The sequence below is a fragment of the Scyliorhinus torazame genome, chromosome 2 (assembly GCF_047496885.1).
Source record: "Scyliorhinus torazame isolate Kashiwa2021f chromosome 2, sScyTor2.1, whole genome shotgun sequence".
Lineage (NCBI taxonomy): Eukaryota > Metazoa > Chordata > Chondrichthyes > Carcharhiniformes > Scyliorhinidae > Scyliorhinus > Scyliorhinus torazame.
The window spans coordinates 198,224,125-198,247,403 of NC_092708.1; the positions used below are offsets into that span (position 1 = coordinate 198,224,125).

The 23,279-nt window shown below is 51.0% G+C and overlaps 1 protein-coding gene across 4 annotated transcripts in view; it reads left to right on the top strand.

Moving 5' to 3' along the window:
• Positions 1–23,279, top strand: part of LOC140394997 (uncharacterized) — a 403,426-nt gene that overhangs the window by 33,429 nt on the left and 346,718 nt on the right. For all 4 annotated transcript variants that reach the window (XM_072482288.1, XM_072482301.1, XM_072482311.1 and 1 more), the window contains 3 exons: positions 2,930–3,059; positions 4,393–4,495; positions 5,824–5,867. In XM_072482288.1, coding sequence (XP_072338389.1) covers positions 2,930–3,059; positions 4,393–4,495; positions 5,824–5,867 — 277 coding nt within the window. The remainder of the gene's footprint in view (positions 1–2,929; positions 3,060–4,392; positions 4,496–5,823; positions 5,868–23,279) is intronic.

Here is a 23,279-nt window from a genome sequence, read left to right on the forward strand (position 1 = left end):
ATTTTCCACAGATATTCTCACTCCATTTGGTTGAAAGCCTTTTCGGCATCCATCGCCACTTCCTGTCCCTCCGGGGGCATCAGGATCACGTTAGGCCGCCTCTTCACATTTGCCGACAACTGTCTCCCTTTCATAAACCCCATTTGGTCCTCACCTATCAGCCCCAGGGCACAGTCCTTAATTCGCGAAGCCAACACCTTCGCCAATCCCCTGGTGTTTCTTAACCTTTTGATTGCACATACAGGTGAGCATCCCTTATCAGAAATCCTTTGGGCCGAAGTGTATCCGATTTCAGAATTTTTTGGATTTTAGAATATAATGTGCAACTGTGGCGCATTGGGAACTGCGGATGTGTGGCATGATGTGACCTGCGGATGTGTGGCATGATGTGACCTGCGGATGTGTGGCATGATGTGACCTGCGGATGTGTGGCATGATGTGACCTGCGGATGTGTGGCATGATGTGACCTGCGGATGTGTGGCATGATGTGACCTGCGGATGTGTGGCGTGATGGGACCTGCGCATGTGTGGCATGATGTGACCTGCGGATGTGTGGCGTGATGGGACCTGCGCATGTGTGGCGTGATGGGACCTGCGCATGTGTGGCGTGATGGGACCTGCGCATGTGTGGTGTGATGGGACCTGCGCATGTGTGGTGTGATGGGACCTGCGCATGTGTGGTGTGATGGGACCTGCGCATGTGTGGCGTGATGGGACCTGCGCATGTGTGGCATGATGAGACCTGCGCATGTGTGGCGTGATGGGACCTGCGCAGGTGTGGCGTGATGGCACCTGCGCATGTGTGGTGTGATGGGACCTGCGCATGTGTGGCGTGATGAGACCTGCGCATGTGTGACATGATGAGACCTGCGCATGTGTGACATGATGTGACCTGCGCATGTGTGGCGTGATGGCACCTGCGCATGTGTGGCATGATGGGACCTGCGCATGTGTGGCATGATGTGACCTGCGCATGTGTGGCGTGATGGGACCTGCGCATGTGTGGCGTGATGGGACCTGCGCATGTGTGGTGTGATGGGACCTGCGCATGTGTGGCATGATGTGACCTGCGCATGTGTGGCGTGATGGGACCTGCGCATGTGTGGCGTGATGTGACCTGCGCATGTGTGGCGTGTTGGGACCTGCGCATGTGTGGCGTGATGGGACCTGCGCATGTGTGGTGTGATGGGACCTGCGCATGTGTGGCGTGATGGGACCTGCGCATGTGTGGCGTGATGGGACCTGCGCATGTGTGGCATGATGAGACCTGCGCATGTGTGGCGTGATGGGACCTGCGCATGTGTGGCGTGATGGCAACTGCGCATGTGTGGTGTGATGGGACATGCGCATGTGTGGCGTGATGAGACCTGCGCATGTGTGACATGATGAGACCTGCGCATGTGTGACGTGATGGGACCTGCGCATGTGTGGCGTGATGGGACCTGCGCATGTGTGGCGTGATGGGACCTGCACATGTGTGGCGTGATGGGACCTGCGCATGTGTGGCGTGATGGGACCTGCGCATGTGTGGTGTGATGGGACCTGCGCATGTGTTGCGTGATGGGACCTGCGCATGTGTGGTGTGATGGGACCTGCGCATGTTTGGTGTGATGGGACCTGCGCAGGTGTGGTGTGATGGGACCTGCGCATGTGTGGTGTGATGGGACCTGCGCATGTGTGGAGTGATGGGACCTGCGCATGTGTGGAGTGATGGGACCTGCGCATGTGTGGCGTGGTGGGACCTGCGCATGTGTGGCGTGATGGGACCTGCGCATGTGTGGCGTGATGGGACCTGCGCATGTGTGGCGTGATGGGACCTGCGCATGTGTGGCGTGATGGGACCTGCGCATGTGTGGCGTGATGGGACCTGCGCATGTGTGGCATGATGGGACCTGCGCAAGTGTGGAGTGATGGGACCTGCGCACGTGTGGCGTGATGGGACCTGCGCACGTGTGGCGTGATGGGACCTGCGCATGTGTGGCATGATGGGACCTGCGCATGTGTGGCGTGCTGGGACCTGCGCATGTGTGGCGTGATGGGACCTGCGCATGTGTGGCGTGATGGGACCTGCGCATGTGTGGCGTGATGGGACCTGCGCACGTGTGGCGTGATGGGACCTACGCACGTGTGGTGTGACGGGACCTGCGCATGTGTGGTGTGACGGGCCCTGCGCATGTGTGGTGTGACGGGCCCTGCGCATGTGTGGTGTGACGGGCCCTGCGCATGTGTGGTGTGACGGGCCCTGCGCATGTGTGGTGTGACGGGCCCTGCGCATCCCCTGGGGACATCACATTGGCATTTGAAAAGAGTGCGGGTTTCGGAATTCTTTGGTTTTCGGAATTTTGTTCAAGGGATGTTGAATCTGTCGTAACTGTACATACATAATGTATTCTGTAAATATGTTATTGCGAGATTTAGGGGAGGGGGCAGGGGTCCTGTTTTGAGATGTTGTGCCAGTGTATAGTTTACCTTTACGTGGTACAAATAAACCCTTGTTCAATCATACTAGAAGTCCAGTATTGCCTCGAGCCACCAGAAGTGTGATGACTGGACACACACTCAGCATGAAAGAGCTGCTAAAGAACCCTAAATAAACCATTTCAGTTGTTAGTCGTTTGTCATCATTTCCACATAACTTAGCAACTTTACACTTCTCAAAACGAACACAATTTGCAGCTGGATTGCTGATTGCTCTCGAATTCTTGGCTACAATGCAGAAACATCCCCCACTGACACGTTCTCATTGCTGTCCATTGACAAAACTTTGGTATTCATGTTGTCTTATCAGGGGGAGGGGCTGGCTAAAGGTCAGGCTTTGGCTCAGAAACAAACATAAAGTAACCTGCTTTCTGTGTCTTATCAAAGTGACCTCCTCCTGAGATGTTAGTCAGTGTGAGAGTGTGAGCCTGTCCAATCTTCCATTTTCAGATTGGATCAACTGAGGTTTGAGTATAACGAGAGGAAGACAGAAGAACAGCGAATCGAATTCTTGGAACAGCTGATTCTAAGGAAAGTGGGGAAATCTAGAAAAATGCTGAGGTCAGAAAGGAAGATGAAGGTGAGATGCACATTCTCAGGGATTTGGGGGAAACAGAGTGTGTTAACTCAAAGGCTGCTCATAAGAGCGATCAAATGCCTCCACAGCCACATTGGAGTGAAGGTGATCCTTGTTTGCTAGTTATGCATAAACCCCGATTTTAACCATTTCAGGCTAGCGAGGGATGCAGGGTGGTCCGAAATTACGTTGGTTCTGTCAGCAAAATAGAGGTGTCATGGAGGAGGGGCAGCACGGTGGCACAGTGGTTAGCACTGCTGCCTCACAGTGCCAGGGACCCAGCTTCAATTCCGGCCTCGGGTGACTGTCTGCGTGGAGTTTACACTTTCTTCCCATGTCTGCGTGGGTTTCCTCCGGGTTCTCCCGTTTCCTCCCACTGAGATGTGCAGGTTAGGTGGATTGGCCATGCTAAATTACCCGTTAGTGTCTAAATGTTAGGTGGGGTTATGGGGTTACCCGGGTAGGCAGAGGAGTGGGTTTATGAAGGATGCTAGGCAGGGTGCTCTCTGGGAATTAAGGATTAATGTTGAGGATACTGCTGCCAGCAACCTGAAGAAAAGTCACCAAATTATTTAATGACATGTCTGGTTTGTTGATTGCATTCATGTGAAACACCTCAGGATGTTTCCCTACGGTGCTATATAAATGCAAGTCGCTATTGTAGTTATCAGAATATTGGAGATGGAGAGAAAAGGCTGTTAGATCGAGAGTGAAGACTCATCTGTTTGGGTCATCAGGGGTCTGTTGGGGTGGTGCTCTCCGACACCAGACGTTGACAGGTGCCCCCATGTTCCAGTGGAATGGGATCCAGAGATGATAACAGTTAGGGCTGTGTGGGGGTGGGTGATGCCTGTTGGCCACAACTCGTCACCCCTCCCGCTGGCCTCAAATTTAGTTGGTGCCCCATTGGCCCTCACTGCCAAGAGGCCTGTTGGTTGTAACGGTGAAACAGTTCTTCACCATGATCAGCAGGAATCAGGCATAAATGTGGGGTGTTGGCTTCCCATTTTAACTACAAAGACATTGTAGCTAAGAGCTGTAATGTCTTAGCAGTACAACAGCGAGCTCTGCCGATGGGGAAAGGGGATTTGCAGATCGAACTGGCCAAATTCTGTCTGAACGAGGTAGGGGTTGAAACATTCAAGGCAGTGTAAAGCTGAGGCTGAGAATGGAGAGAGAATGCTCCTTGGGCAAACTGGAAGATTAGATTGAAGTCCAGAATATAACTGGACAAAATAACATAAGTGAGATCAGTCATCAGGTTTCAATTTTCTTCAGTAGAACTGTGAAAATCCAGTGTCCTTGTGACTGTTAACAACTGTCCTTAATTTCACAGGGAGCAGTCTGGGCTGGTCCAGGGGAACGAAGCACATCCCCCAAGGCACAGCCAGAATCTACAAGCATCTCTGGAATAACTCATCCTGAAATAGAAATCATTGGTACAGTATGAGCAGCCCTCTTGACATGTGACCATTGTAATATAGAAAATATTGGAAGCATTCGGCAGATACTAAGCAATGTAAACTGAAAGCTTAATGTAGGGTTCAGAGGTCAGTTAGCATTTCAATCAGCATCGCTTACCTACTGATAAAATCTTCAGTAGAAAACTGTTGGCTCCTCTTTCGTCTCCATTCCTTCTCACCTGCTCACTTCACCCCATTTCTCTCTTTGTTCTTTTCCTCCCTTGCCCTCTTCCTTTGTCCCTCCTTCTTCTCCTGTCCTTCTTGTCTCCCTCCCCACCTTCAAACCTTCCTCTTCCTCACTCTCCATACCTTCCTCTCCTCCCCATCTTCATTCCTCTCTTCCTCTTGCTCCTTTCCTCTTCCTTTCTCTCCCGCTCTCTTCCCCCAACCTTCCCCTCTCCCTCTCCTTCCGCCACAATTGCTCAGACACACATTTTTAAAAAAAGCTAAATTATTTTTTCTCTGCTGCGTCCTGTTGCTGTTTGGAACTGGATTAAAACCAGATTGAGATCAGATTGAGACTTGATTAAGAATGGATGGAGAACGGATTGAGACTGGAGAGACTGGATTGGCACTGAATTGAGAACAGATTGACATTGAATTGAGAATGGATTGACACTGAATTGAGAATGGATTGACACTGAATTAAAAATGTATTGACACTGAATTGAGAATGAATTGGCACTAGATTGAAAACAGATTGACACTGGATTGAGAATGGATTGACACTGAATTGAGAATGGATTGACACTGAATTAAAAATGTATTGACACTGAATTGAGAATGAATTGGCACTAGATTGAAAACAGATTGACACTGGATTGAGAATGGATTGACACTGAATTGAGACTGCCCAAGCTTGTTTAACTGAGGAACTGTTCAGATAAGCAGATAGTTGAGGCATCATTTTCTCAAGTATGAATTAATCTCAAAATTGGGGCTCAGAAATGTGTGGTCAGTTTTCCAACACACCCACCTTCTCCTCATCTTCTGAGCCTCCCCCCACCAATTCACTTCCCGCTGAGTACACAGAATTACAATATTCAACCAAAACCTTTAATCTTCCAATTTATGTCACTAACTCCGAATATTTTCAAATTTAATGGGGAGAACTTTAAAAGTAGGGGAGGGGAAAGACATAGCGAGCGATTGAGACCGATTTCTCATCGTGTCCTCCAATCAGAAACTCCTGATGAGCTGGTGATCATTGTAGACACTTCTCATGGTGTCTCTGAGTAGACAATGTGAGGACGAATGAACGTCATTCTTCCCGTTACATATTATTGCTCTGTTCTTTCCCACAGATGTTGATTCCAGTGATGACAAAGAACATCCTTCAGAATTACAGGTATTGATCACATGTCACACTCAAATACTTCACTTTGAAATAAAGACTGTCAAAATCAGCAGGTTGAACAAACCCCCCCGCCCCCCCCTGCATACGGCCCACACTTGTCCTTTACTCCCTCGAAGAACCTACTCATCCTAGCCACCGTCATGTGAGCCCTATGTACCGTAAACTGGATAAGGCTGAGCCTCGCACACGATGAGGACACATTCACCGTCCTCAGGGCCTCCTCCCACAACCCGGCCTCCAATTCCTCCCCCAGTTCCTCCTCCATTTCCGTTTAAGTTCCCCTACCAGGGCCCCCTCCCAGTCCATTAGCTCCTTATAAATCTCGGACACCCTACCCTCACCCACTCCTTCCCTCGATAACACCTTACCCTGCAATCTCGAGGGCAGCAAATCAGGAAAGGACGGCACCTGCATCCTCACAAAGTCTTGAACCTGTAAGTATCTGAACCCATTCCCACTGGGCAGCTCATATTCCTTCTCCAAATCCTCTAAATTCGCAAAGCTGCCCCCCACAAACAGGTTCCAAACTGCTCGATCCCTGCCTGTCGCCACCCCCGAAACCGCACGTCTAACCCCTGCCACCGGTGCAAACCTGTGGTTGTTGCAAATCGGTGCCCACACAAAGGCAACTTCCAACCTCAGATGCTGCTGCCACTGTCCCCACACCCATGGACCGCCAACTGAGCTCGTGGAGTACCTGGCCGGCGAGAATGGCAGAGGGGCCCTCAACAATACCCCTAAGCTCATTCCTCTGCACGAGTCCGCTTCCATCCACACCCACGCCAACACCTCCCCCACCACCCACCTCCTCACCATAGCAATGTTTGCTGCCTAATATTAATTCATTATGTTTGGCAAAGCCAACACGCTTCCCCCTCGTCACTGCTCCAACAGCACCTTCTTAAGCCCGAGATCAAAGTAATTTCTTTCTTAAAGAATGATTTTGGATCGAAGATCGGGAGGTTCTGAAAGACAAATAAAAGCCTCGGCAGCACCGTCGTTTTCACTGTCTGCACTCGCTCCACCAGCGGTGGAGGCAGCATATCGCACCTCTTAAAATCCCCCCTCATCTGTTCCACCAACCGCGCCAAGTTCAACTTGTGCAGCTGTGCCCATCCCTGTGCCACATGGACACCTAAATATCTGAAGCCCCCACCACCTTGAACAGTGGCTCTCCCAACACTCCTCTCCTGGCCCCTGGCGTTGTTCGGAAACACCTCACTCTTTTCCATGTTTAGCTTACATCCAAACTCCTCCAGAATACTCATGATTCCTCCAGTACCTCTCAGTGGGTCTGCAATATACAGCAGCAGTTCATCTGTGTACAACAAATGTGCTCAACGCCACCCCCCCCCCCCCTCCCCACAATCCCTCTCCAGCCTTGATGCCTTGATGCTCAAAGCGCCATTGCCAGTGGCTCTAATGCCAAGGCAAAAAGCAATGGAGAGAGTGGTGTTATGTTCTGTGTTGTGCCCGTGGTAAAGATGCACACAGAACATTTAGTTCTTTGACAAGTAAGATAGTTTATTAACAATGTGAACATGTAGAATGATAACTAACAAACTATAATACAAACGGTAACAAATAAGTAAATTCTCCTGCAGCTACTTCTAATGCGACTGTCCTCTAGTACGACTTACTACCAACTCCCCTGATCTCTGGCGTCACATGGTGGATCACCATCTCCAGCTGCTGGTCGGAGGTCGTACATCCAACTATATACATTGCTATGCGTATGCATATCACCACACCCCCTTTCTTTGTAAATGTGAATGTGTAACAAATCTAACTGTTTTACAAACCATGATATGCACAACAATTTCAAATATGTGGTAGATACAAATCTAACTGTGCTTTCCAAAACATAATATGCACATTAATTACAACAATGTCCCTTGTACACAGTTCATTACATGTTCAGTCTTTCAGGTTAATAACATCTTCTTGTCGGTCTCCTCAACCTTGACTGAATACGTGATCTTGTTTCGAAAGACCGGAAGCGGGATTCTGCGGGATTCGCCGGGGCGGACAACTTTGGTGCGAAGGAGTGGCATGAACCACTCCGGCGTCAAGCCACTCCGAAGGTGTGGAATCCTCCGCACCTTCAGGGGCTAGGCCGGCGTCGGAGTGGTTTGCGCCGTGCCGGCTGGCACCGTAGGGGCTTGGCACCACGCCAACCGGCACCGAATGGCCTCCGCCAGCCGGCGCGAGTTGGTGCATGCGCGGGAGCGCCAGCGTGTGCTGGCGTAATCCCGGCGCATGCGTAGGGGGGTTCATCTCCGCGTCAGCCATCGCGGAGTTCCACAGCAGCCGACGCAGAGGAATAGAGTGCTCCCACGGCACAGGCTCGCCTGTGGATCGGTGGGTCCCGATTGCGGGCCAGGTCACCTTGGGGGCAACTCCCGGGGCCAGATCCCCCCATGCCGCCCCGAGGACCCCGGAGGCCGCCTGGGCAGCCAGGTCCCGCCAGTAAGTACCAGGTCTAATTTATGCCGGCGGGACCAGCCTAAAACGGGCGGCCACTCGGCCCATCGCGGGCCGGTGAATCGCCGGGGGTGGGTGGGGGCTGCTGCCAGCGGCAACCGACCGGCGTGGCACGATTCCTACCCCCGCCAAAATCCCGGCGCCAGAGAATTTGGCAGCCGGAGTGGGCGGGATTCACGCCGACCCCCGGCGATTCTGCGACCCGGCGGGAGATTGGAGAATCCCGACCCGGTTTTCGGGCTGGTCTTTGAGTCACCAACTCTTCCAGCCTTTTGAAACAATGCTTCCTACTCCGTGTTTGTTCTTGTACATTGCCCGATGCTTGTGTCTGAACTGCATCTGCTGCTACCCAGTTGACCAACTATGTCCTCGTCTCTTCTCTTGCCCTTCCTTCTCTTTTTATAATCATCTCCTTTCTTCTCCTTTTCTTCTTAGCTTTAGTGACATTATCCGTGTGCACATCTGCCTGTGCACTTAGAGCATCATTCTTGCTATTAGTCTCGACCAAGGGATTATCTGTTTCTGGATCTGCTGCTGTCGTAGCTGTTTCTGGATCTGCTGCTGTCGTAGCTGTTTCTGGATCTGCTGCTGTCGTAGCTGTTTCTGGATCTGCTGCTGTCGTAGCTGTTACTGGAACTGCTGCTGTCGTAGCTGTTTCTGGATCTGCTGCTGTCGTAGCTGTTTCTGGATCTGCTGCTGTCGTAGCTGTTTCTGGATCTGCTGCTGTCGTAGCTGTTTCTGGATCTGCTGCTGTCGTAGCTGTTTCTGGATCTGCTGCTGTCTTGGCTGTTTCTGGATCTGCTGCTGTCGTAGCTGTTTCTGGATCTGCTGCTGTCGTAGCTGTTTCTGGATCTGCTGCTGTAGTAGCTGTTTCTGGATCTGCTGCTGTCGTAGCTGTTTCTGGATCTGCTGCTGTCTTGGCTGTTTCTGGATCTGCTGCTGTCGTAGCTGTTTCTGGATCTGCTGCTGTCGTAGCTGTTTCTGGATCTGCTGCTGTCGTAGCTGTTAATGGAACTGCTGCTGTCGTAGCTGTTTCTGGATCTGCTGCTGTCGTAGCTGTTTCTGGATCTGCTGCTGTCGTAGCTGTTTCTGGATCTGCTGCTGTCGTAGCTGTTTCTGGATCTGCTGCTGTCGTAGCTGTTTCTGGATCTGCTGCTGTCGTAGCTGTTTCAGGAACTGCTGCTGTCGTAGCTGTTTCTGGATCTGCTGCTGTAGTAGCTGTTTCTGGATCTGCTGCTGTCGTAGCTGTTTCTGGATCTGCTGCTGTAGTTGCTGTTTCTGGATCTGCTGCTGTCGAAGCTGTTTCTGGATCTGCTGCTGTAGTAGCTGTTTCTGGATCTGCTGCTGCAGTCGCTGTTTCTGGATCTGCTGCTGTAGTAGCTGTTTCTGGATCTGCTGCTGCAGTAGCTGTTTCTGGATCTGCTGCTGTAGTAGCTGTTTCTGGATCTGCTGCGGTCATAGCTGTTTCTGGATCTGCTGCTGCCACAGCTGTTTCTGGATCTGCTGCTGTAGTACCTGTTTCTGGATCTGCTGCTGTAGTAGCTGTTTCTGGATCTGCTGCTGTCTTAGCTGTTTCTGGACCAGCTGCTGCAGTTGCTGTTTCTGGATTTGCTGCTGTAGTCGATGTTTCTGGATCTGCTGCTGTCGTAGCTGTTTCTGGATCTGCTGCTGTAATAGCTGTTTCTGGACCAGCTGCTGCAGTTGCTGTTTCGGGATTTGCTGCTGTAGTCGATGTTTCTAGATCTGCTGCTGTCGTAGCTGTTTCTGGATCTGCAGCTGTCGTAGCTGTTTCTGGATCTCCTGCTGTTGTAGCTGTTTCTGGATCTGCTGCAGTCGTAGCTGTTTCTGGATCTGCTGCTGGCGTAGCTGTTTCTGGATCTGCTGCTGGCGTAGCTGTTTCTGGATCTGCTGCTGTAGTAGCTGTTTCTGGATCTGCTGCTGTAGTAGCTGTTTCTGGATCTGCTGCTGTAGTAGCTGTTTCTGGATCTGCTGCTGCAGTCGCTGTTTCTGGATCTGCTGCTGTCATAGCTGTTTCTGGATCTGCTGCTGTCGTAGCTGTTTCTGGACCTGTTGCTACCGTAGCTGTTTCTGGATCTGCTGTTGCCGTAGCTGTTTCTGGATCTGCTGCTGTCGTAGCTGTTTCTGGACCTGTTGCTGCCGTAGCTGTTTCTGGACCTGTTGCTGTAGTAGCTGTTTCTGGATATGCTGCTGTCGTAGCTGTTTCTGGATCTGCTGCTGCAGTAGTTGTTTCTGGATCTGCTGCTGTCGTAGCTGTTCCTGGATCTGCTGCTGTTGTAGCTGTTTCTGGATCTCCAGCTGTAGTAGCTGTTTCTGGATCTGCTGCTGTAGTAGCTGTTTCTGGGTCTGCTGCTGTCGTAGCTGTTTCTGGATCTCCAGCTGTAGTAGCTGTTCTGTATCTGCTGCTGTAGTAGCTGTTTCTGGATCTGCTGCTGGAGTAGCTGTTTCTGGATCTGCTGCTATAGTAGCTGTTTCTTGATCTGCTGTTGTAGTAGCTGGTTCTGGATCTGCTGCTGTTGTAGATGTTTCTGGATCTGCTGCTGTAGTAGCTGTTTCTGGATCTGCTGCTGTAGTAGCTGTTTCTGGATCTGCTGCTGTAGTAGCTGTTTCTGGATCTGCTGCTGTAGTAGCTGTTTCTGGATCTGCTGCTGTAGTAGCTGTTTCTGGATCTGCTGTTGTAGTAGCTGTTTCTGGATCTGCTGCTGCAGTCACTGTTTCTGGGTCTGCTGCTGTAGTAGCTGTTTCTGGATCTGCTGCTGCCGTAGCTGTTTCTGCATCTGCTGCTGTCGTATCTGTTTCTGGATCTGCCGGTGCCATAGCGGTTTCTGGATCTGCTGCTGTAGTAGCTGATTCAGTACCTGCTGCTGTCGTAGCTTTTTCTGGATCTGCTGCAGTCGTAGCTGTTTCTGGATCTGCTGCTGTCGTAGCTGTTTCTGGATCTGCTGCTGTCGTAGCTGTTTCTGTATCTGCTGCTGTCTTGGCTGTTTCTGGATCTGCTGCTGGCCTAGCTGTTTCTGGATCTGCTGCTGTAATAGCGGTTTCTGGATCTGCTGCTGCAGTCGCTGTTTCTGGATCTGCTGCTGACGTAGCTGTTTCTGGATCTGCAGCTGTCGTAGCTGTTTCTGTATCTGCTGCTGTCTTGGCTGTTTCTGGATCTGCTGCTGGCCTAGCTGTTTCTGGATCTGCTGCTGTAATAGCGGTTTCTGGATCTGCTGCTGCAGTCGCTGTTTCTGGATCTGCTGCTGTAGTAGCTGTTTGTGGATCTGCTGCTGACGTAGCTGTTTCTGGATCAGCAGCTGTCGTAGCTGTTTCTGGATCTGCTGCTGTCGTAGCTGTTTCTGGATCTGCTGCTGTCGTAGCTGTTTCTGGATCTGCTGCTGTAGTGGCTGTTTCTGGATCTGCTGCTGTCAAAGCTGTTTCTGGATCTGCTGCTGTCGTAGCTGTTTCTGGATCTGCTGCTGTAGTAGCTGTTTCTGGATCTGCTGCTGCAGTAGCTGTTTCTGGATCTGCTGCTGTAATAGCTGTTTCTGGATCTGCTGCAGTCATTACTGTTTCTGGATCTGCTGCAGTCATTACTGTTTCTGGATCTGCTGCTGTCGTAGCTGTTTCTGGACCTGTTGCTACCGTAGCTGTTTCTGGATCTGCTGTTGCCGTAGCTGTTTCTGGACCTGTTGCTGCCGTAGCTGTTTCTGGACCTGTTGCTGTAGTAGCTGTTTCTGGATATGCTGCTGTCGTAGCTGTTTCTGGATCTGCTGCTGCAGTAGTTGTTTCTGGATCTGCTGCTGTCGTAGCTGTTCCTGGATCTGCTGCTGTTGTAGCTGTTTCTGGATCTCCAGCTGTAGTAGCTGTTTCTGGATCTGCTGCTGTAGTAGCTGTTCTGTATCTGCTGCTGTAGTAGCTGTTTCTGGATCTGCTGCTGGAGTAGCTGTTTCTGGATCTGCTGCTATAGTAGCTGTTTCTTGATCTGCTGTTGTAGTAGCTTGTTCTGGATCTGCTGCTGTTGTAGATGTTTCTGGATCTGCTGCTGTAGTAGCTGTTTCTGGATCTGCTGCTGTAGTAGCTGTTTCTGGATCTGCTGCTGTAGTAGCTGTTTCTGGATCTGCTGCTGTAGTAGCTGTTTCTGGATCTGCTGCTGTAGTAGCTGTTTCTGGATCTGCTGCTGTAGTAGCTGTTTCTGGATCTGCTGCTGCAGTCACTGTTTCTGGGTCTGCTGCTGTAGTAGCTGTTTCTGGGTCTGCTGCTGCCGTAGCTGTTTCTGCATCTGCTGCTGTCGTATCTGTTTCTGGATCTGCCGGTGCCATAGCGGTTTCTGGATCTGCTGCTGTAGTAGCTGATTCTGTACCTGCTGCTGTCGTAGCTTTTTCTGGATCTGCTGCAGTCGTAGCTGTTTCTGGATCTGCTGCAGTCGTAGCTGTTTCTGGATCTGCTGCTGTAGTAGCTGTTTCTGGATCTGCTGCTGTCGTAGCTGTTTCTGTATCTGCTGCTGTCTTGGCTGTTTCTGGATCTGCTGCTGGCCTAGCTGTTTCTGGATCTGCTGCTGTAATAGCGGTTTCTGGATCTGCTGCTGCAGTCGCTGTTTCTGGATCTGCTGCTGACGTAGCTGTTTCTGGATCTGCAGCTGTCGTAGCTGTTTCTGGATCTGCTGCTGTCGTAGCTGTTTCTGGATCTGCTGCTGTCGTAGCTGTTTCTGGATCTGCTGCTGTAGTGGCTGTTTCTGGATCTGCTGCTGTCAAAGCTGTTTCTGGAGCTGCTGCTGTCGTAGCTGTTTCTGGATCTGCTGCTGTCGTAGCTGTTTCTTGATCTGCTGCTGTCGTAGCTGTTTCTGGATCTACTGCTGCAGTAGTTGTTTCTGGATTTGCTGCTGTAGTAGCTGTTTCTGGATCTGCTGCTGTCGTAGCTGTTTCTGGATCTGCTGCTGCCATAGCTGTTTCTGATTCTGCTGCTGCAGTCGCTGTTTCTGGATCTGCGGCTGTAGTAGCTGTTTCTGGATCTGCTGCTGTCGTAGCTGTTTCTGGATCTGCTGCTGTCGTAGCTGTTTCTGGATCTACTGCTGCAGGAGCTGTTTCTGGATTTTCTGCTGTAGTAGCTGTTTCTGGATCTGCTGCTGTCGAAGCTGTTTCTGGATCTGCTGCTGTAGTAGCTGTTTCTGGATCTGCTGCTGTAATAGCTGTTTCTGGACCAGCTGCTGCAGTTGCAGTTTCTGGATTTGCTGCTGTAGTAGCTGTTTCTGGATCTGCCGCTGTAGTCGCTGTTTCTGGATCTGCTTCTGTCGTAGCTGTTTCTGGATCTGCTGCTGTCGTAGCTGTTTCTGGATCTCCTGCTGTTGTAGCTGTTTCTGGATCTGCTGCTGTTGTAGCTGTTTCTGGATCTGCTGCAGTCGTAGCTGTTTCTGGATCTGTGGCTGCCGTAGCTGTTTCTGGATCTGCTGCTGGCGTAGCTGTTCCTGGATCTGCTGCTGTCGTAGCTGTTTCTGGATCTGCTGCTGCAGTCGCTGTTTCTGGATCTGCTGCTGTCATAGCTGTTTCTGGATCTGCTGCTGCCATAGCTGTTTCTGGATCTGTTGCTGTCGTAGCTGTTTCTGGATCTGCTGCTGCCGTAGCTGTTTCTGGATCTGCTGCTGTCTTGGCTGTTTCTGGATCTGTTGCTGGCCTAGCTGTTTCTGGATCTGCCCGTGCCATAGCTGTTTCTGGATCTGCTGCTGTCGTAGCTGTTTCTGGATCTGCTGATGCCATAGCTGTTTCTGGATCTGCTGCTGTCGCAGCTGTTTCTGGATCTGCTGCTGTCGTAGCTGTTTCTGGATCTGCTGCTGTAGTAGCTGTTTCTGGATCTGCTGCTGTCGTAGCTGTTTCTGGATCTGCTGCTGTCGTAGCTGTTTCTGGATCTGCTGCTGCAGTCGCTGTTTCTGGATCTGCTGCTGTCATAGCTGTTTCTGGATCTGCTGCTGCCATAGCTGTTTCTGGATCTGCTGCTGTCGTAGCTGTTTCTGGATCTGCTGCTGCAGTCGCTGTTTCTGGATCTGCTGCTGTCATAGCTGTTTCTGGATCTGCTGCTGCCATCGCTGTTTCTGGATCTGTTGCTGTCGTAGCTGTTTCTGGATCTGCTGCTGCCGTAGCTGTTTCTGGATCTGCTGCTGTCTTGGCTGTTTCTGGATCTGTTGCTGGCCTAGCTGTTTCTGGATCTGCCGGTGCCATAGCTGTTTCTGGATCTGCTGCTGTCGTAGCTGTTTCTGGATCTGCTGATGCCATAGCTGTTTCTGGATCTGCTGCTGTCGTAGCTGTTTCTGGATCTGCTGCTGTCGTAGCTGTTTCTGGATCTGCTGCTGCAGTCGCTGTTTCTGGATCTGCTGCTGTCATAGCTGTTTCTGGATCTGCTGCTGCCATAGCTGTTTCTGGATCTGCTGCTGTCGTAGCTGTTTCTGGATCTGCTGCTGTCGTAGCTGTTTCTGGATCTGCTGCTGTAGTAGCTGTTTCTGGATCTGCTGCTGTTGTAGCTGTTTCTGGATCTGCTGCTGCAGTCGCTGTTTCTGGATCTGCTGCTGTCATAGCTGTTTCTGGATCTGCTGCTGCCATAGCTGTTTCTGGATCTGCTGCTGTCGTAGCTGTTTCTGGATCTGCTGCTGTCGTAGCTGTTTCTGGATCTGTGGCTGCAATGCTGTTTCTGGATTTGCTGCTGTAGTAGCTGTTTCTGGACCTGGTGCTGCAGTAGCTGTTTCTGGATCTGCTGCTGTCGTAGCTGTTTCTGGATCTGCTGCTGTAGTAGCTGTTTCGGGATATGCTGCTGTAGTAGCTGATTCTGTACCTGCTGCTGTCGTAGCTGTTTCTGTATCTGCTGCTGCAGTAAGCTGTTTCTGGATCTGCTGCAATAGTAGCTGTTTCTGGATCTGCTGCTGTCGTAGCTGATTCTGTATCTGCCGGTGCCATAGCTGTTTCTGGATCTGCTGCTGTCGTAGCTGTTTCTGGATCTCCTGCTGTCGTAGCTTTTTCTGGATCTGCAGCAGTCGTAGCTGTTTCTGGAACTGCTGCAGTCTTCGCTGTTTCTGGATCTGCTGCTGGCATGGCTGTTTCTGGATCTGCTGCTGTCGTAGCTGTTTCTGGATATGCTGCTGCCGTAGCTGTTTCTGGATCTGCTGCTGTCTTGGCTGTTTCGCGATCTGTTGCTGGCCTAGCTGTTTCTGGATCTGCCGGTGCCATAGCTGTTTCTGGATCTGCTGCTGTCGTAGCTCTTTCTGGATCTGCTGATGCCATAGCTGTTTCTGGATCTGCTGCTGTCGTAGCTGTTTCTGGATCTGCTGCTGTCGTAGCTGTTTCTGGATCTGCTGCTGTAGTAGCTGTTTCTGGATCTGCTGCTGTCGTAGCTGTTTCTGGATCTGCTGCTGCAGTCGCTGTTTCTGGATCTGCTGCTGTCATAGCTGTTTCTGGATCTGCTGCTGCCATAGCTGTTTCTGGATCTGCTGCTGGAGTAGCTGTTTCTGGATCTGCTGCTGTCGTAGCTGTTTCTGGATCTGTGGCTGCAGTTGCTGTTTCTGGATTTGCTGCTGTAGTAGCTGTTTCTGGACCTGGTGCTGCAGTAGCTGTTTCTGGATCTGCTGCTGTCGTAGCTGTTTCTGGATCTGCTGCTGTAGTAGCTGTTTCGGGATATGCTGCTGTAGTAGCTGATTCTGTACCTGCTGCTGTCGTAGCTGTTTCTGTATCTGCTGCTGCAGTAAGCTGTTTCTGGATCTGCTGCAATAGTAGCTGTTTCTGGATCTGCTGCTGTCGTAGCTGATTCTGTATCTGCCGGTGCCATAGCTGTTTCTGGATCTGCTGCTGTCGTAGCTGTTTCTGGATCTCCTGCTGTCGTAGCTTTTTCTGGATCTGCAGCAGTCGTAGCTGTTTCTGGATCTGCTGCAGTCTTCGCTGTTTCTGGATCTGCTGCTGGCATGGCTGTTTCTGGATCTGCTGCTGTCGTAGCTGTTTCTGGATCTGCTGCTGCCGTAGCTGTTTCTGGATCTGCTGCTGTCGTAGCTGTTTCTGGATCTGCTGCTGTCGTAGCTGTTTCTGGATCTGCTGCTGTCGTAGCTGTTTCGGGATCTCCAGCTGTAGTAGCTGTTTGTGGATCTGCTGCTGTAGTAGCTGTTTCTGGATATGCTGCTGTCGTAGCTGTTTCTGGATCTGCTGCTGCAGTAGTTGTTTCTGGATCTGCTGCTGTCGTAGCTGTTCCAGGATCTGCTGCTGTCGTAGCTGTTTCTGGATCTCCAGCTGTAGTAGCTGTTTCTGGATCTGCTGCTGTAGTAGCTGTTTCTGGGTCTGCTGCTGTCGTAGCTGTTTCTGGATCTCCAGCTGTAGTAGCTGTTCTGTATCTGCTGCTGTAGTAGCTGTTTCTGGATCTGCTGCTGGAGTAGCTGTTTCTGGATCTGCTGCTATAGTAGCTGTTTCTTGATCTGCTGTTGTAGTAGCTGGTTCTGGATCTGCTGCTGTTGTAGATGTTTCTGGATCTGCTGCTGTAGTAGCTGTTTCTGGATCTGCCGGTGCCATAGCTGTTTCTGGATCTGCTGCTGTTGTATCTGTTTCTGGATCTGCTGATGCCATAGCTGTTTCTGGATCTGCTGCTGTCGTAGCTGTTTCTGGATCTGCTGCTGTCGTAGCTGTTTCTGGATCTGCTGCTGTAGTAGCTGTTTCTGGATCTGCTGCTGTCGTAGCTGTTTCTGGATCTGCTGCTGTCGTAGCTGTTTCTGGATCTGCTGCTGCAGTCGCTGTTTCTGGATCTGCTGCTGTCATAGCTGTTTCTGGATCTGCTGCTGCCATAGCTGTTTCTGGATCTGCTGCTGTCGTAGCTGTTTCTGGATCTGCTGCTGCAGTCGCTGTTTCTGGATCTGCTGCTGTCATAGCTGTTTCTGGATCTGCTGCTGCCATAGCTGTTTCTGGATCTGTTGCTGTCGTAGCTGTTTCTGGATCTGCTGCTGCCGTAGCTGTTTCTGGATCTGCTGCTGTCTTGGCTGTTTCTGGATCTGTTGCTGGCCTAGCTGTTTCTGGATCTGCCGGTGCCATAGCTGTTTCTGGATCTGCTGCTGTCGTAGCTGTTTCTGGATCTGCTGATGCCATAGCTGTTTCTGCATCTGCTGCTGTCGTAGCTGTTTCTGGATCTGCTGCTGTCGTAGCTGTTTCTGGATCTGCTGTTGTAGTAGCTGTTTCTGGATCTGCTGCTGTCGTAGCTGTTTCTGGATCTGCTGCTGCAGTCGCTGTTTCTGGATCTGCTGCTGTCATAGCTGTTTCTGGATCTGCTGCTGCCATAGCTGTTTCTGGATCTGCTGCTGTCGTAGCTGTTTCTGGATCTGCTGCTGTCGTAGCTGTTTCTGGATCTGTGGCTGCAGTTGCTGTTTCTGGATTTGCTGCTGTAGTAGCTGTTTCTGGACCTGGTGCTGCAGTAGCTGTTTCTGGATCTGCTGCTGTCGTAGCTGTTTCTGGATCTGCTGCTGTAGTAGCTGTTTCGGGATATGCTGCTGTAGTAGCTGATTCTGTACCTGCTGCTGTCGTAGCTGTTTCTGTATCTGCTGCTGCAGTAAGCTGTTTCGGGATCTGCTGCAATAGTAGCTGTTTCTGGATCTGCTGCTGTCGTAGCTGATTCTGTATCTGCCGGTGCCATAGCTGTTTCTGGATCTCCTGCTGTCGTAGCTTTTTCTGGATCTGCAGCAGTCGTAGCTGTTTCTGGATCTGCTGCTGTAGTAGCTGTTTCTGGATCTGCTGCTGTCGTAGCTGTTTCTGGATCTGCTGCTGGAGTCGCTGTTTCTGGATCTGCTGCTGTCATAGCTGTTTCTGGACCTGCTGCTGCCATAGCTGTTTCTGGATCTGCTGCTGTCGTAGCTGTTTCTGGATCTGCTGCTGCAGTCGCTGTTTCTGGATCTGCTGCTGTCATAGCTGTTTCTGGATCTGCTGCTGCCATAGCTGTTTCTGGATCTGTTGCTGTCGTAGCTGTTTCTGGATCTGCTGCTGCCGTAGCTGTTTCTGGATCTGCTGCTGTCTTGGATGTTTCTGGATCTGTTGCTGGCCTAGCTGTTTCTGGATCTGCCGGTGCCATAGCTGTTTCTGGATCTGCTGCTGTCGTAGCTGTTTCTGGATCTGCTGATGCCATAGCTGTTTCTGGATCTGCTGCTGTCATAGCTGTTTCTGGATCTGCTGCTGTCGTAGCTGTTTCTGGATCTGCTGCTGTCGTAGCTGTTTCTGGATCTGCTGCTGTAGTAGCTGTTTCTGGATCTGCTGCTGTCGTAGCTGTATCTGGATCTGCTGCTGCAGTCGCTGTTTCTGGATCTGCTGCTGTCATAGCTGTTTCTGGATCTGCTGCTGCCATAGCTGTTTCTGGATCTGCTGCTGTCGTAGCTGTTTCTGGATCTGCTGATGCCATAGCTGTTTCTGGATCTGCTGCTGCCGTAGCTGTTTCTGGATCTGCTGCTGTCGTAGCTGTTTCTGGATCTGCTGCTGTAGTAGCTGTTTCTGGATCTGCTGCTGTCGTAGCTGTTTCTGGATCTGCTGCTGCAGTCGCTCTTTCTGGATCTGCTGCTGTCATAGCTGTTTCTGGATCTGCTTGTGCCATAGCTGTTTCTGGATCTGCTGCTGTCGTAGCTGTTTCTGGATCTGCTGCTGTCGTAGCTGTTTCTGGATCTGTGGCTGCAGTTGCTGTTTCTGGATTTGCTGCTGTAGTAGCTGTTTCTGGACCTGGTGCTGCAGTAGCTGTTTCTGGATCTGCTGCTGTCGTAGCTGTTTCTGGATCTGCTGCTGTAGTAGCTGTTTCGGGATATGCTGCTGTAGTAGCTGATTCTGTACCTGCTGCTGTCGTAGCTCTTTCTGTATCTGCTGCTGCAGTAAGCTGTTTCTGGATCTGCTGCAATAGTAGCTGTTTCTGGATCTTCTGCTGTCGTAGCTGATTCTGTATCTGCCGGTGCCATAGCTGTTTCTGGATCTGCTGCTGTCGTAGCTGTTTCTGGATCTCCTGCTGTCGTAGCTTTTTCTGGATCTGCAGCAGTCGTAGCTGTTTCTGGATCTGCTGCAGTCTTCGCTGTTTCTGGATCTGCTGCTGCCGTAGCTGTTTCTGGATCTGCTGCTGTCGTAGCTGTTTCTGGATCTGCTGCTGTCGTAGCTGTTTCTGGATCTGCTGCTGTCGTAGCTGTTTCTGGATCTGCTGCTGTCGTAGCAGTTTCTGGATCTGCTGCTGTTGTAGATGTTTCGGGATCTCCAGCTGTAGTAGCTGTTTGTGGATCTGCTGCTGTAGTAGCTGTTTCTGGATATGCTGCTGTCGTAGCTGTTTCTGGATCTGCTGCTGCAGTAGTTGTTTCTGGATCTGCTGCTGTCGTAGCTGTTCCAGGATCTGCTGCTGTCGTAGCTGTGTCTGGATCTCCAGCTGTAGTTGCTGTTTCTGGATCTGCTGCTGTAGTAGCTGTTTCTGGGTCTGCTGCTGTCGTAGCTGTTTCTGGACCTCCAGCTGTAGTAGCTGTTCTGTATCTGCTGCTGTAGTAGCTGTTTCTGGATCTGCTGCTGGAGTAGCTGTTTCTGGATCTGCTGCTATAGTAGCTGTTTCTTGATCTGCTGTTGTAGTAGCTGGTTCTGGATCTGCTGCTGTCATAGCTGTTTCTGGATCTGCTGCTGCCATAGCTGTTTCTGGATCTGTTGCTGTCGTAGCTGTTTCTGGATCTGCTGCTGCAGTCACTGTTTCTGGATCTGCTGCTGTCATAGCTGTTTCTGGATCTGCTGCTGCCATAGCTGTTTCTGGATCTGCTGCTGTCGTAGCTGTTTCTGGATCTGCTGCTGTCGTAGCTGTTTCTGGATCTGCTGCTGCAGTCGCTGTTTCTGGATCTGCTGCTGTCATAGCTGTTTCTGGATCTGCTGCTGCCATAGCTGTTTCTGGATCTGCTGCTGTCGTAGCTGTTTCTGGATCTGCTGCTGCAGTCGCTGTTTCTTGATCTGCTGCTGTCATAGCTGTTTCTGGATCTGCTGCTGCCATAGCTGTTTCTGGATCTGTTGCTGTCGTAGCTGTTTCTGGATCTGCTGCTGCCGTAGCTGTTTCTGGATCTGCTGCTGTCTTGGCTGTTTCTGGATCTGTTGCTGGCCTAGCTGTTTCTGGATCTGCCGGTGCCATAGCTGTTTCTGGATCTGCTGCTGTCGTAGCTGTTTCTGGATCTGCTGATGCCATAGCTGTTTCTGGATCTGCTGCTGTCGTAGCTGTTTCTGGATCTGCTGCTGTCGTAGCTGTTTCTGGATCTGCTGCTGTAGTAGCTGTTTCTGGATCTGCTGCTGTCGTAGCTGTTTCTGGATCTGCTGCTGCAGTCGCTGTTTCTGGATCTGCTGCTGTCATAGCTGTTTCTGGATCTGCTGCTGCCATAGCTGTTTCTGGATCTGCTGCTGTCGTAGCTGTTTCTGGATCTGCTGCTGTCGTAGCTGTTTCTGGATCTGTGGCTGCAGTTGCTGTTTCTGGATTTGCTGCTGCAGTCGCTGTTTCTGGATCTGCTGCTGTCATAGCTGTTTCTGGATCTGCTGCTGCCATAGCTGTTTCTGGATCTGCTGCTGTCGTAGCTGTTTCTGGATCTGCTGCTGTCGTAGCTGTTTCTGGATCTGTGGCTGCAGTTGCTGTTTCTGGATTTGCTGCTGTAGTAGCTGTTTCTGGACCTGGTGCTGCAGTAGCTGTTTCTGGATCTGCTGCTGTCGTAGCTGTTTCTGGATCTGCTGCTGTAGTAGCTGTCTCGGGATATGCTGCTGTAGTAGCTGATTCTGTACCTGCTGCTGTCGTAGCTGTTTCTGTATCTGCTGCTGCAGTAAGCTGTTTCTGGATCTGCTGCAATAGTAGCTGTTTCTGGATCTGCTGCTGTCGTAGCTGATTCTGTATCTGCCGGTGCCATAGCTGTTTCTGGATCTGCTGCTGTCGTAGCTGTTTCTGGATCTCCTGCTGTCGTAGCTTTTTCTGGATCTGCAGCAGTCGTAGCTGTTTCTGGATCTGCTGCTGTAGTAGCTGTTTCTGGATCTGCTGCTGTCGTAGCTGTTTCTGGATCTGCTGCTGCAGTCGCTGTTTCTGGATCTGCTGCTGTCATAGCTGTTTCTGGATCTGCCGCTGCCATAGCTGTTTCTGGATCTGCTGCTGTCGTAGCTGTTTCTGGATCTGCTGCTGCAGTCGCTGTTTCTGGATCTGCTGCTGTAATAGCTGTTTCTGGATTTGCTGCTGCCATAGCTGTTTCTGGATCTGTTGCTGTCGTAGCTGTTTCTGGATCTGCTGCTCCCGTACCTGTTTCTGGATCTGCTGCTGTCTTGGCTGTTTCTGTATCTGTTGCTGGCCTAGCTGTTTCTGGATCTGCCGGTGCCATAGCTGTTTCTGGATCAGCTGCTGTCGTAGCTGTTTCTGGATCTGCTGATGCCATAGCTGTTTCTGGATCTGCTGCTGTCGTAGCTGTTTCTGGATCTGCTGCTGTCGTAGCTGTTTCTGGATCTGCTGCTGTAGTAGCTGTTTCTGGATCTGCTGCTGTCGTAGCTGTTTCTGGATCTGCTGCTGTCGTAGCTGTTTCTGGATCTGCTGCTGCAGTCGCTGTTTCTGGATCTGCTGCTGTCATAGCTGTTTCTGGATCTGCTGCTGCCATAGCTGTTTCTGGATCTGCTGCTGTCGTAGCTGTTTCTGGATCTGCTGCTGCAGTCGCTGTTTCAGGATCTGCTGCTGTCATAGCTGTTTCTGTATCTGCTGCTGCAGTAAGCTGTTTCTGGATCTGCTGCAATAGTAGCTGTTTCTGGATCTGCTGCTGTCGTAGCTGATTCTGTATCTGCCGGTGCCATAGCTGTTTCTGGATCTGCTGCTGTCGTAGCTGTTTCTGGATCTCCTGCTGTCGTAGCTTTTTCTGGATCTGCAGCAGTCGTAGCTGTTTCTGGATCTGCTGCTGTAGTAGCTGTTTCTGGATCTGCTGCTGTCGTAGCTGTTTCTGGATCTGCTGCTGCAGTCGCTGTTTCTGGATCTGCTGCTGTCATAGCTGTTTCTGGAACTGCCGCTGCCATAGCTGTTTCTGGATCTGCTGCTGTCGTAGCTGTTTCTGGATCTGCTGCTGCAGTCGCTGTTTCTGGATCTGCTGCTGTCATAGCTGTTTCTGGATTTGCTGCTGCCATAGCTGTTTCTGGATCTGTTGCTGTCGTAGCTGTTTCTGGATCTGCTGCTCCCGTACCTGTTTCTGGATCTGCTGCTGTCTTGGCTGTTTCTGTATCTGTTGCTGGCCTAGCTGTTTCTGGATCTGCCGGTGCCATAGCTGTTTCTGGATCAGCTGCTGTCGTAGCTGTTTCTGGATCTGCTGATGCCATAGCTGTTTCTGGATCTGCTGCTGTCGTAGCTGTTTCTGGATCTGCTGCTGTCGTAGCTGTTTCTGGATCTGCTGCTGTAGTAGCTGTTTCTGGATCTGCTGCTGTCGTAGCTGTTTCTGGATCTGCTGCTGTCGTAGCTGTTTCTGGATCTGCTGCTGCAGTCGCTGTTTCTGGATCTGCTGCTGTCATAGCTGTTTCTGGATCTGCTGCTGCCATAGCTGTTTCTGGATCTGCTGCTGTCGTAGCTGTTTCTGGATCTGCTGCTGCAGTCGCTGTTTCTGGATCTGCTGCTGTCATAGCTGTTTCTGGATCTGCTGCTGCCATAGCTGTTTCTGGATCTGCTGCTGTCGTAGCTGTTTCTGGATCTGCTGCTGCCGTAGCTGTTTCTGGATCTGCTGCTGTCTTGGCTGTTTCTGGATCTGTTGCTGGCCTAGCTGTTTCTGGATCTGCCGGTGCCATAGCTGTTTCTGGATCTGCTGCTGTCGTAGCTGTTTCTGGATCTGCTGATGCCATAGCTGTTTCTGGATCTGCTGCTGTCGTAGCTGTTTCTGGATCTGCTGCTGTCGTAGCTGTTTCTGGATCTGCTGCTGTAGTAGCTGTTTCTGGA